We start from the raw sequence: 11,652 nt of genomic DNA, 5'->3' as shown, positions 1-11,652 counted from the left end.
AGACAGAGAGAGGCAGAGAGACAGAAAGCGAGAGATCCCCCCCCCAGGGGGAATGGCCATGCCCCAATCCCTTCTCCTCCATTCTCCTCTCGGGATCTTTAAGCCACCTAGTCCAGAACTCGAACCGCGGTCGACTATGTGGGAGTCCAGCGACATAGCCATTACACTAACTGCTGGTCTCAATAGATAACATTTTTAACTGACATATAATTGTATTTTTTATCAGGCACAGGGTGATTGTTTAGTACATGAATACAATGTGCAATGATCAAATCAGAGTAATTAGCATATCCATCATCTCAAAAATTCATCATTGTGTTGGGAACATTCAAATTTTCTTCTAGTTATTCTGAAATTCACAATGAATTACTGTTAACTAAAGCTACTTTATCCCTTATAGTGCTGTAGAACATTAACATTTATTCCTCTTCTTTAGTTGTAATTTTGTATCCATTAACCAACATCCCCCATCCGCCCTATTCCCTCGTTTTACCAGTCTCTAGTAATTATTAATGCTTTATACCAGTGTAACTTGATGTAGTCTTTTTTGGAGGCCTATTTTGGCATTGCCTACTGAAATTTTAAATGCCATTGACACCAAAGATCATTCTCTGTGGAATATTAGATTGAACCACATTACTGCCGCTTTTTTAGGTCAAAACTGGCCTAATTTTTACAATTGCATGACTCAACCCAGTTTTAGAGCGGGTGGGGGTGTGTGGGAAAGACTGGAGTCTGAGCTGGGAAGAAGCTAGACAGACATTGGATTCAGGAAATGTCAATCAATTATGCTCAATAAATGGAGACTCAGGTGGTGGGCGGGGCCTTCCAAAACTTAAGACCCTTGGACCAAGGAGGAACCGCGTGCAGGAGGCCCAGACCTTCTCTCCTGCACCTGCTGGCTGGTCTAGCTTGCTTGTTACCAGGACGGGCATTAAATAAAATTTTAAAAAAAGAGAAAGAGAGAGAGAGAGGCCTCTGAGAGAGGAGCTGATTCTACTTAAGGCAGGCAGGCAGTGTGCACTGGTCTGTCTGGTTTACAGTCAAGCTACGGCATGGCAATTTCTTTGTCCTCGCCGAAGAGCAAACACATTTATTCACCCAGTCGTCAACATTACCCAGGAGTTACTTTAAAAACTGGTATAACTGCAACTGTCAGTATCTGCGAAATATTGTACCTATGCAGGAAAACCAGCTCTTTCCCATCGCCCTGGCACATCACTGGCTCAGACAATGTGCTCATTCCAGACCATCCTCTCCCGCTGATCAAAGAGGCCCAGGCCCACCTCCCTTTCCTCTTGCCCATCACCTACCAGCCCGGTTCCAGTGAGAACCAGACCCGTTCCAGTACCAGGCGTGTAAAGACAGGAAACTGGCCTCCATGCCACGCAGGGCTTCACATTCACTTCCTGTCCACCTTTACACAGCCCGGGAGGGAGATGCTGCCTTCTCCTGCACAGGGTGGCTTCCCACCAGGCCTAGCCCCTGCACTTTGGGCAATGGTTGCATGTTGGGTGAGGATTCTGAGTCGCCTCTTCTCCTCTTCATGCCTGTGGCCCACTGCAAGATGCCCTCTGTGCTGTCTGAGCTAGGCCCTTGTCCTGGGCCTGGGGTGGGGGCGGGGCTCCAGGCATCCCTTGCGTGTCTCCTCCAGTCTTCATCGGCTGCTTGCTGCTGTCTGCACCGGTGTTTGGCTACCTGGGCGACCGACACAGCCGCAAGGCCACACTGGGCTTCGGGATCCTGCTCTGGTCAGGGGCTGGCCTCTCCAGCTCTTTCATCTCTCCCCGGGTAGGTGTCTACACCCCTGTCCAGGCCCCGGGGACCTAACCATGCATGCCTCCTCTTTGAGCCAGCCCCAGCAGAGCCAGGTGGAGGAGATTCTGTTCCATTCCTGGCTCCTGGCTGGCCGTGATCGCTCTCTAGAGCTGGGTGAGGAGGTGAGAGCACAGCCTCCGGGGGCCTGAGCCTGAGCAGGGCAGCGCCCGTTAGACTTTCTTAACTGGACGCTTCCTCTCTTGCAACTCCTGCTGCTTCATTTCCTCCTGGCTCTGCTGGGGGTGGGGACCATCTTGGGAAACTGGCCCGAATACCAAAGGAGACTCAGGAAAAAGACCCCCCTGGGTGTTGGGGCAGGCTGAGCAGCAGGCACCAGTAGGGGGCACCCTGTGATTTAGGGAAGCTGGGATGGGGAGGGTAGTGAGTTGTCTGAAGCCCTGACCTACTACTCTCCCTCCCGTGGGGGCTGGTGTCACAAGGACCCCCTCGGCCCCTTTGACAGATCCTCGGGTCCTTTGCCCCATGGGTTATTTCTGAACTCACCGTGGTCTCATGCCTGGCTTGCCCAGTATTCCTGGCTCTTTTTCTTGTCCCGGGGAGTGGTGGGCACGGGCACAGCCAGCTACTCCACCATCGCACCCACTGTCCTGGGCGATCTCTTCACGGAAGACCAGAGGACCCGAGTGCTGGCCATCTTCTACCTCTTCATCCCTGTCGGAAGGTTGGTGTCCCCCCTGGATCTGCTTCCCCAGGTGGTAAACTGAGGTCCAAAGAAGTCACACAACTGGGCGAGGGGTAGGAGAGCTCCAACCTGGAGGTCTGGCATCTGAATCCCAGTGCTACCCCTTCCTCACCATGTCAGTTTACCTCTGAGCCTCCCTTTTCTCACCTGTAAACGGGGTCCAGAATGCCAGCTGACAGGTCGTGGTGACGATTAGACATGACAAGGATGCTCCCTGGAGGTTAGCATACTCTGTGGGAGGGTGGCCTGCTCAAGAACGAGGTGGGGCTGGCCTTGGGAGGTGAAGTGAGGAGGTGTGTTAGGGCCAGGCCTTGCATCCCGCTGCAGGGTCGGTCAGAGCGGGATTTGCAGCCAGGCCCCTGGGCTCCGACCCAGGTTTCCTGAACTAGCTCGACTCCAGCAGGGCTGAGCCTTGGGCATGAGGACTGGGTGGTGGTGGGGGTGGTGTGTGTCCTGATGTGGGAGAGAGTGCAATCAGGGGGCGGGCGAGGAGCCCGTGGTCACTGGGGACTTGACCCAGGGCAGTGGACCCCTGGTCCTCATGTGGCTGGCTGTGAACCTGTGGGAGCCTGGGCAGGGCCCCCTCACTGCACCTCCCTGCCCTCTGTCGTAGTGGTCTGGGCTACGTGCTGGGATCGGCCGTGACAGAGCTGACCGGGAACTGGCGTTGGGCCCTTCGAGTGAGTCCGGCTTCCTTTTTCTTCCCTCTGCTTTCCCCCTGGGCCGGCAGGGACTTTCCACTCGGGTGGCCTCTGCCCCTTGGCACGGTACTTGGCGCCATGGGGGGGTGGTCCGATGCTGGCGGCTCTGGACATTGGAGCCTTATAGGGAACATGAGGTATGGAAGTTGTGCCCCTGAGCTCAAATTCTGGCTGCTCAGTGTACTCGCTGAATGTTCTCAAGCAAGTTGCTGGTCTTCAGAGCCCCAGTCTGCCTATCTGTAAAGTGGGGACAGCAAATGCTACCTCTGGAATCTTGAGGATTGATGAGACAAGGGATGGAAAAATCCTGGGTCAGGGCACACGTGACAGGCCCTTACGGACTGGCAGCTGGGGTTGCTCAGGTGGAGCCAGGACTCCTGGGGGAATACTGCGGAGGCCATGCTGGGGCTGTGGCCACTAGTGGCTCAGAGTCAGGCCCATCAGAAGGGGATGGCACTCAGTGGCAGAGAGGACTGGGGGGCCTGGTCCGGTGAGAGTGTGGGCCTCTGCCGAACCATCCTGGTGCAGAGGGAGCGCTCGTGTGATGTCAGGAAGGCAGGAGTAGGACCGTGTGGATTGGGCAGCCTTGGGGGAGGTAAGTCTGACTGCGACTGAGCTGTTTGAAGGCTGCTCCAAGGCAGGTAATGCGATCCCTGCCCTGGGGTATGGGCAGAGAGCCAAGCCAGGAGAGGATTCCAGGGGAGGACTAGCATGACAGATAGTGGCCTGGGTCAGGAACAGGGCCAACTGCTGGGGCAGCAAGAACTCAGTACTCAGGGCTCCTGTTCTCAGCCATCTCGGCCCACTGATCCCGCAGAGTAGTGTCCGTACTGGACAGAGAGGTTCTAAGTCCGGTCCTGAGGGAACCCCACTTCCCAGAGGCTGTCCTCACAGGGGAAAGAGGGTGAGAAACAGGGGGATGTCCAATTCTGGGTTTAGCCAGCACCCTGGGAATGGCTCCCCCCACCCCAGGGCCTGGACACTGTGGCTGGCCCTGCAGCCAGTCACCCTCATGGTCTTCTGGGCCTCAGGAGGGTGCAGCCCTGAGCTTCCTGGGCCCTCCTGTCCCCCCCAGATTATGCCCTGCCTGGAGGCCGTGGCCTTGATCCTGCTTATCCTGCTGGTTCCAGACCCACCCCGAGGAGCTGCTGAGAAGCAGGGCTTGGTGGTGCCTGGGGGCCCACGGAGCAGCTGGTGTAATGACGTCAGATACCTGGGGAGGAAGTGAGTAACCCTGCTCCCCTCTGCAAGCTGTAGAAACCCCTCTGTCTGCGTCCACATTACTGACTTCCCTCTTTCTGCCTCCAGGAAGCCCTCCCTGGTTGTCCCAACATTCATAGCCCTCTTCTGAGCTCCCAAATGAGATGCCCCTCCCTCACGTGGGGCTCAGACTTTAACACTTTGCCATGTGTCAGAGATGTGGGCTGGGAGGGAGGCAGGCAGTGTGAGCTCCAGACTTGTCTCTGCACCTTCCATTCCCTTCAGGGACCCCAAGATTCAGAGCCCCATCTCCTCGTTTATCTGATGGACATAGTTCTCCAGCCTTGCCTACTTCTTGGGGCTGCTGGGAGGGTGCTGGGAGTTGATCACCCACCTCCAAGCCTCTTGGGCGTGCACCATTCTCTGTCCTAGGGACGTGGGGGGAGGCAGGGAGGAGTCAACTCAGTCCAAGCCTTGTGATTCATGGCGATATGGGGCACAGAGAGGACCCAGCTCTCTGCCACGGAGCCAAGAGACTGCATCAGGGGACTTGGAAGCAGATGTGGGCAGGCAGGGACAGCTTCCTGGAGAGCGTGAGGTTGGACTGAGGCCTCTGGCAATAGGGAGATTTGGTCCTGCAGAGGAGGGAGGAGGGCACAGCCTGAGCATGGTGTGGGGGTAGCTGTTTGGGGGGCGGGGGATGTCTCAGGACTGTAGGAGACCGGAGCTCAGGAAAGGCTGGGAATGATCCAGACCCTGGATCCTGGGGTTACCTGAGTGCCAGGATGGAGTAGGGGCAGGCAGACCCCTTCAGCCCCAGCCTTTCCCGATCTCAGCTCGGGCACCTTCTCTTGCAGCTGGAGTTTTGTGTGGTCGACCCTCGGAGTGACAGCCATGGCCTTTGTAACTGGAGCTCTGGGCTTCTGGGCCCCCAAGTTTCTGTTCGAAGCTCGAGTGGTCCATGGGCTGCAGCTTCCTTGCTTCCGGGAGCCGTGCAACAGCCGAGACAGGTGAGGGGCCTTGGGACCGGGGTCCCTGGCCAGCTTGAGGGGTCTCGCTGGGGCAGTTCTCAGGAGGTTGTGAACCCCAAAACTCGGTCTTCCTGGGCACACAGTGCTCTGTGAGAGCAGCAGGACTGGGCCCTGGGGGACTGGCAGGAGGCCTGGGACCTAGCCCCAGCTGAGCTCCTACGGGCCACGAGCAGCTCCCTTATCCTCTCTGGGTCGAAATCCCTGTCTTTTCACCGTTGGGGCTACTGTGAGGGTCCAGAAGGCACCACTGGGGAGGGTGTGGAGACTTCTGCGGGATGATGGGAGTCTTAGGCAGCCTTCCTTTGAAAGGGCCCAGTGTCTTCTGTGAGGTCATTCCATTTTACAGATTGCAGAGGAGGCCCCCGGGGCCTCCTCTCGTGTCTGGGTTGAAGCTTCCACACACCACTCGTTTGTTCTTTGCCTGAGAGTCCTGGGTTGCTGCTGGGGGGAGAGGCTGGCACTCTGCCCTCGGGGGATGCCCTCTCCATGTCCTATTATCTGGCTGTCCCTTCTGCCCTGCTATGCTCCACTTCTGTCCTCAAACCTTCGACCTCATTCTCCAAGGATCCCCAGGACCTCCTGATGCTGAGTCAAGACCATCTTTCAATCTCCCCTTACTTGTCTCCTGTTCCCTGAAACCCTCACTCCTAGTGTCCTCCTCTCCGGCAGGTGCTTTTCTGCCCCCTTTTGGTCCCCTGGTCCTCTCTGAGCCTGCCCTCATGGGATCCTTGGCCTTCCTCAGGGCTCTGGGCTTTTCCTTCGAGCCTCAGCCTCCCCCTGCAAGCTTCAGCCGGCACTTTCTTAGCTGGCCACGCCTACATCCAGCCCCTCCTCCCTTGCCTCCTCCCCCACTTCATCATTCCCTGATGCCCAGAGAGAGGTCTATGTAATTTCCAGGTGTCCATGATTCTGTGCTTGTCTGTGTCCCCCGCCCACAACTCACTTCCCTTTTCTCATCATTACTTATTAAGAATTTACTTTGTGGGGCTGGCAGATGGTGTAGCGGTTAAAGCACTGGACTCCCAACATGGCTGACAGCAGTTCGAGTCCTGGACCCAGTGGCTTCAAAATCTCACCGGCGCATGTGCGTGTGTGTCCAAGGTCCTGGGAGAATGGAGGAGAAGGGATTGCGGTGTGGCCATCCCCTCCAGAGGGTGATTTCTCTCTCCAGCGAACATGTGTGCTCTAAGGCAAAAATCTCTAAAAAATAAAGTTTATTTTGGTTCAGGCCTTATAGTAAAACTAAAAATCAAAAGCAAAAACAACCCCCAAATTAATTTTCTCCCAATTTTAGAGGCCAGAAATCCAAGGTGGTTTTGCTGGGCCCAGCTCAAGATGGCGGCAGGCCAACATTCTCTCTGGGGGCTGGCTCCAGGAAGAGTCCTTCCCTGCCATTCTAGGGTCAGGTGGCTGCTGGCATTCCCTGGCTTCTGGCTGCCACATTCCTCTAGTCTCTGCCTTTGGGGTCCTCATGGCCTTCTTCCTCTTAAATTAATTCGTTTACATTTGTTATAGGGTGCGTGCACTTGCTGGAGAGAGACAGAGTGAGAAAGTGAGAAATCGCCTCCTAGGGGGGTGGCCACACTGCACCAGCCTCTCTCCTCCATTCTCCTCTCAGGATTTTGGACATGTACACACATAGGCCTGGCATGTTTTTCAAGTTTCCGGGTCTAGGACTTGAACCGTGCAGTCAGCCATGTGGGATCAAGGTGCTTTAACCATGATGCCACCAGCTGGCCTGGCCTTCTCTTCTGTTTCAAGTCTCTGTTCTCTCCAAAGAGAACAGGTGAGACTGCATTTAGGAGTCACCTGAATAATGGAGGACAATCTCTCCATGGCAAGAGCCTTAGTTTAATCACATTTGCAGAATTTGTGTTTCTCTATGCGGGAACATTTGCAGGTTCTAGAGATGAGCTGTACTTATCCTGGGTAGAGGGATCTCTCAGCCTACTACAGAGTGGGTGCAAGGTCCTGGTGCTGGGCCTCTGCACAGACCTCCCCTCTCGATACACCTCCTTGGATACAATAAGCCCCAAGGTGAGGGTGGGCAGGGGCAGGAAGTTGCAGCATGCAGGATTCTAGCTCAGCCAGAGGGAGAACTTCCAACACAGCAGAGCCGAAGTGGCCCAGAGGGAAGGAGCTGCATGGGGGTGGCAGTGAGCTTTCCACCTCTTGGCACATGTAAGTGGAGGTTGGACAGTCTCTTTCTGGGGCCGTTGTGCAGGGATCATTGTAGAACTTATGGGCCTTTAAGGGGCCTCCTGGCTTGGAGATCCTGTGATACTGGGAAGGCCCGTGTGGAAAGAACTCAAAGAGCTTGGTGGCTGGGGCATGCCTGCTGGGTGCACCTCTTGCTCAGAGCCAATGGGGGTGCCGTCCAGGCTGCCTGTCTGGATAATCAATCCTAGTCTCACAAAGGTCTCAAGAACCTGCCAGGGCCGGCTCAGACCAGAACTCAGAGACGGATAACATCCAGATCTGGGGTCACTTGACTAGGCTGAGCCGGAGCCTTGCACAGCTTGCAGGGCTGGGAAGGTTCCGGGAACACATTTAAGCTGCCTAAAGACACACATGCTTCTGTCTGCTAGGCAGAGGGCCAGGAGGCCCTGGCTGTGTCCCTCAGAGGCTGTGTGAGCTCGCCAAATTCCTTCCCTCTCTGGGCACCGCACTGTCCTATACACCGAGGAGATGGGGTGTGGGGGGGACGTTTTGCAAGAGTTGTTTAGGGAAAGGTGCTTTGTGTGCGTGTGAGAAGTCTTAGTCTATACCACCCTGGCTTTTATCTCAGTGGGAGCTCTGCCAGGAATCGCAGGGGACTGGAACTCATGGCCAGGAGTGTTTGGGTCTGGGAGGGGACCCTGGCCACTGGAGAAGAGTGGGGACCACATCAGGAAACTGGAAAGCCAAGGGCAAGTTTCAAGGATTCCTAGTTGTTGTGCAAAGTGAGGAAGGCAGGAGAAAAGGTGGTTAAACAGATCAGCAGGGACCAGTCCCACAGGGCCAGAGGGCAACGGGGTCACTGAGGGGCTGCAAGGTCCTGGCTGAATTTGTATTTTCAAGAGTTCATGGGGACCAGCGGTTAGCGTAATGGCTATGTTGCTGGATTCCCATCTAGTTGACCATGGTTCAAGTCCTGGAACCGGTGGCTTAAACTCACGCCGGGCGCGTGTGCATGCCTGCCCAAGATCCCAAGAGGAGAATGGAGAAGGGATTGCGGTGTGGCCATCCTCCCTGGGGGGTGATTTCTCGCTTTCTATCTCTCTGTCTCTCTCTGTCTGTCTGGCAAGTGCACGCGCCCTATGGCAAAAACCTCCCCAAAAAAAAAAAAAAAAGAGTTAATACTGGTCACACTTTCTCTTTTTTTTTCTTCTTTTTATTAATTTATTTAAATTTATTATCATTGTTATTGTACTTTTCAGTTTGATCAGAGAGACACAGACAGAGGGAGAGAGAGGGAAAGTGATAAAGCAAGCCACCCGGTCCAAGATTTGAACTGTGGTCGGTCATGTGGGAGTCCAGCACCTTTAACCACCACGTCACTTGCCGGCCCCTATTGGTCACACTTTCAACTATCCCTTTGAGTGCCTTTGAAAGGAGGGTTGGGACAAGCAGATGGCATAATGGTTATGTTGCTGGACTCCCACTTGGTCGACCATGGTTCAAGTCTTGGATCTGGCAGCTTAAAACTCATGCCAGGTGCATGTGCGTGCGTGCCCAAAATCCCAAGAGGAAACTGGAGGAGAAGGAATTGTGGCGTGGCCATCCACCCTGGGGGGTGATTTTCCTCTATGTCTTTGGGGAGTGCATGTGCCCTATAGCAAAAATCGCTCTCAAAAAAAAAAAAAAAAAAAAGGAGGGCTGCAGGCCAACAGATGGCATGGTGATTAAGACACTGGATCCCATATGGTCATTTCTGTGGTTCAATTCCCAGACCCGGCAGACTGCAAAAATCACACCAGGCATATCTATATACATGCCCAAAATCCCAAGAAGAGAATGGAGGAAAAAGGATTGCCATGGGGGATCCTGCCTGGGGGATGATTTCTCATTTTATTTTCCTCTGTCTCTGGCGAACACACCTGCCCAATGGCAAAACATCTAAAAAAGAAAGAAAGGGGCTCTGGACAGCCCAGTCCTGTGGCACATGCTGATACTGCTCAGCAAGCTGGGACCAGGTAGGAAGCCCTGGCTCAATTCCTGGCCCACACTAGAAGTCAGGTGCTATAGTCCCAGTTACGCAGGAGGCTGAAGCAGGAGGGCCATGCTATAGTGAGGCCCTGTCGATAAATAAAAAAAATAAAATAAAACAAAATAAGGAGGCTTCGGATCGCAGAGTGGACCAGGAGGCTGATTTCTATGGAGATGCGGCCCTCTCGTTTACTGCCTGGGTAATCTCGACCTTAACCTTTCCCCTTGCCATCCTCCCGTCCACCTGGGAATTCTGGGAGGGCTCAGAGAGTTCCCCTGCTCAGTGTTTATCTCTCGTGTTCTAGGCGTCATGGTCCCAAGCACAGAGTCCGGAACGTAAACCAAACCTGGTTGCCAATGTCCAGGAACTCACAGGCTAGGGAATGACCCTCGTGTAAGACACAGAGGGTGCCGTGGGGGCTGGTGGGAATGACAAGCATCCAGGGCACAGGGAAGGCATACCCCAGGGGACGTTCCTGATGGGTCTTCACGAGTAGGCTCTCGGGAGGTAGGGCAGTTAGGAAAGGGTGGAGGATGACAGTGCGAGGTGGGGAGGGGGGTGGGGAATGGAGCGGGGACAGCACCTAGTCAGTGGACGGAGGAGGACCGAGCTGGGCCTGGGGTTGGGATGAGCTGGTCGTGAAGTCCCCATGTACACCAGCTTGAGTGCGGATCTGCAGTCACCCGTTACTGTGTTGCTGACAGAAATACTTGAGACCGGGTGACTGCCAAGAATAGAGGTTTGTTTAGCTCAGTAACCAACTTCTGGTGGGGTTACGACAGGGCAGGGAGGGCGAGGTCTTGAGCAGAGTGGCCAGCCACACGCTACTGATTGTTTCAGTCTGCGTCTGTTGCCTCATTTCCTTTCTTTCTCTTTTTCTTTTTTTTTGGAGAGGTTTTTGCTACAGGGCACATGCGCTCGCCAGACAGAGAGAGACAGAGAGACAGAAAGCGAGAAATCACCCCCCAGGGGGGATGGCCATAACTCAATTCCTTCTCCTCCATTCTCCTCTCAGGATCTTGGGCACGCACGCACACACGCCCGGCGTGAGTTTAAGCCACCGGGTCCAGGACACGAACCGTCGTTGGCTACATGGGAGTTCAGCAACATAGCCATTACGATAACGGCCCTTTCTTTTTTTCTTAAGAGGCTTTTGTCTTGGGGGTGTGTGTGTGTGCTCACTGGAGAGAGAGACAGAGACAGTGAGATGGAAAGTGAGAAATCACCTTCCGGGGGTTGGCCATAATCCCAAGGTCCTCCCAGGATCTTGGGCATGCATGCACACATGCCCGGTGTGATTTTTTCAAGCCACCAGTAAAGGACTCGAACCATGGTTGGGCATGTGGGAATCCAGCGACGTAACTGCTATGCCAGCTGCAGGCCCCCACTTCCTCTTCTTAAAAACACCAGGACAGAATCATGGGGGATCCCACCCCAATGACTATCATGCCAAAGACCCCACCCTGAGATACCATGAAGGAATTAAGTTTTCACTTACCACCTTTACAAGACAGCAAGTCCTGGGCTGGCCCCTTGGCCTGCTGGTTAAGAGAGCCGGATCTCACATGGCTGACCACCTTGTCCAAATCCTGGCCCCAGTGGCTTGAAAAACATGTCGGAAGCACATGCATCTATGTTGGTAGGCTGGAGACGTGGAAGAGTAGGCCTTGCAGTGTGACTACACCCACTGAGGACTGCTTTCTCCTCTCTCTCCATCTCTGTCTCTCCTATGAGTGAAGCTATTGGGTTGTTGGAAAAGTTATGATGCATTTTTTCATGGAAAAAATAATACGTCATGGGACCAGCAGTTAGCGTAATGGCTATGTCTCTGAACTCCCATGTGGCCGACCGTGGTTCGAGTCCTGGACCTGGCGGTTTAAACTCACGCTGGGCGCATGTGCGTGCGTGCCCAAGATCCCGAGAGGAGAATGGAAGAGAAGGGACTGCGGCGTGACCATCCCCCCTGGGGGGTGATTTCTCACTTTCTGTCTCTCTGTCTCTCTCTGTCTT

The 11,652-nt window shown here is 54.5% G+C and overlaps 1 protein-coding gene across 1 annotated transcript in view; it reads left to right on the top strand.

The window, feature by feature from the left end:
* SPNS3 (SPNS lysolipid transporter 3, sphingosine-1-phosphate (putative)) overlaps nucleotides 1-11,652 on the top strand; it is a 64,697-nt gene that overhangs the window by 15,416 nt on the left and 37,629 nt on the right. The window contains exons 4-8 of the mRNA XM_027767168.1: nucleotides 1,655-1,791; nucleotides 2,349-2,500; nucleotides 3,135-3,201; nucleotides 4,298-4,446; nucleotides 5,280-5,432. Coding sequence (XP_027622969.1) covers nucleotides 1,655-1,791; nucleotides 2,349-2,500; nucleotides 3,135-3,201; nucleotides 4,298-4,446; nucleotides 5,280-5,432 — 658 coding nt within the window. The remainder of the gene's footprint in view (nucleotides 1-1,654; nucleotides 1,792-2,348; nucleotides 2,501-3,134; nucleotides 3,202-4,297; nucleotides 4,447-5,279; nucleotides 5,433-11,652) is intronic.

Source organism: Tupaia chinensis, unplaced genomic scaffold (assembly GCF_000334495.1).
Source record: "Tupaia chinensis unplaced genomic scaffold, TupChi_1.0 Scaffold143973_1, whole genome shotgun sequence".
NCBI classification, from domain to species: domain Eukaryota; kingdom Metazoa; phylum Chordata; class Mammalia; order Scandentia; family Tupaiidae; genus Tupaia; species Tupaia belangeri.
Note: the sequence above shows the minus strand (reverse complement) of the source record. Positions and strands in the feature narration are given on the sequence as shown.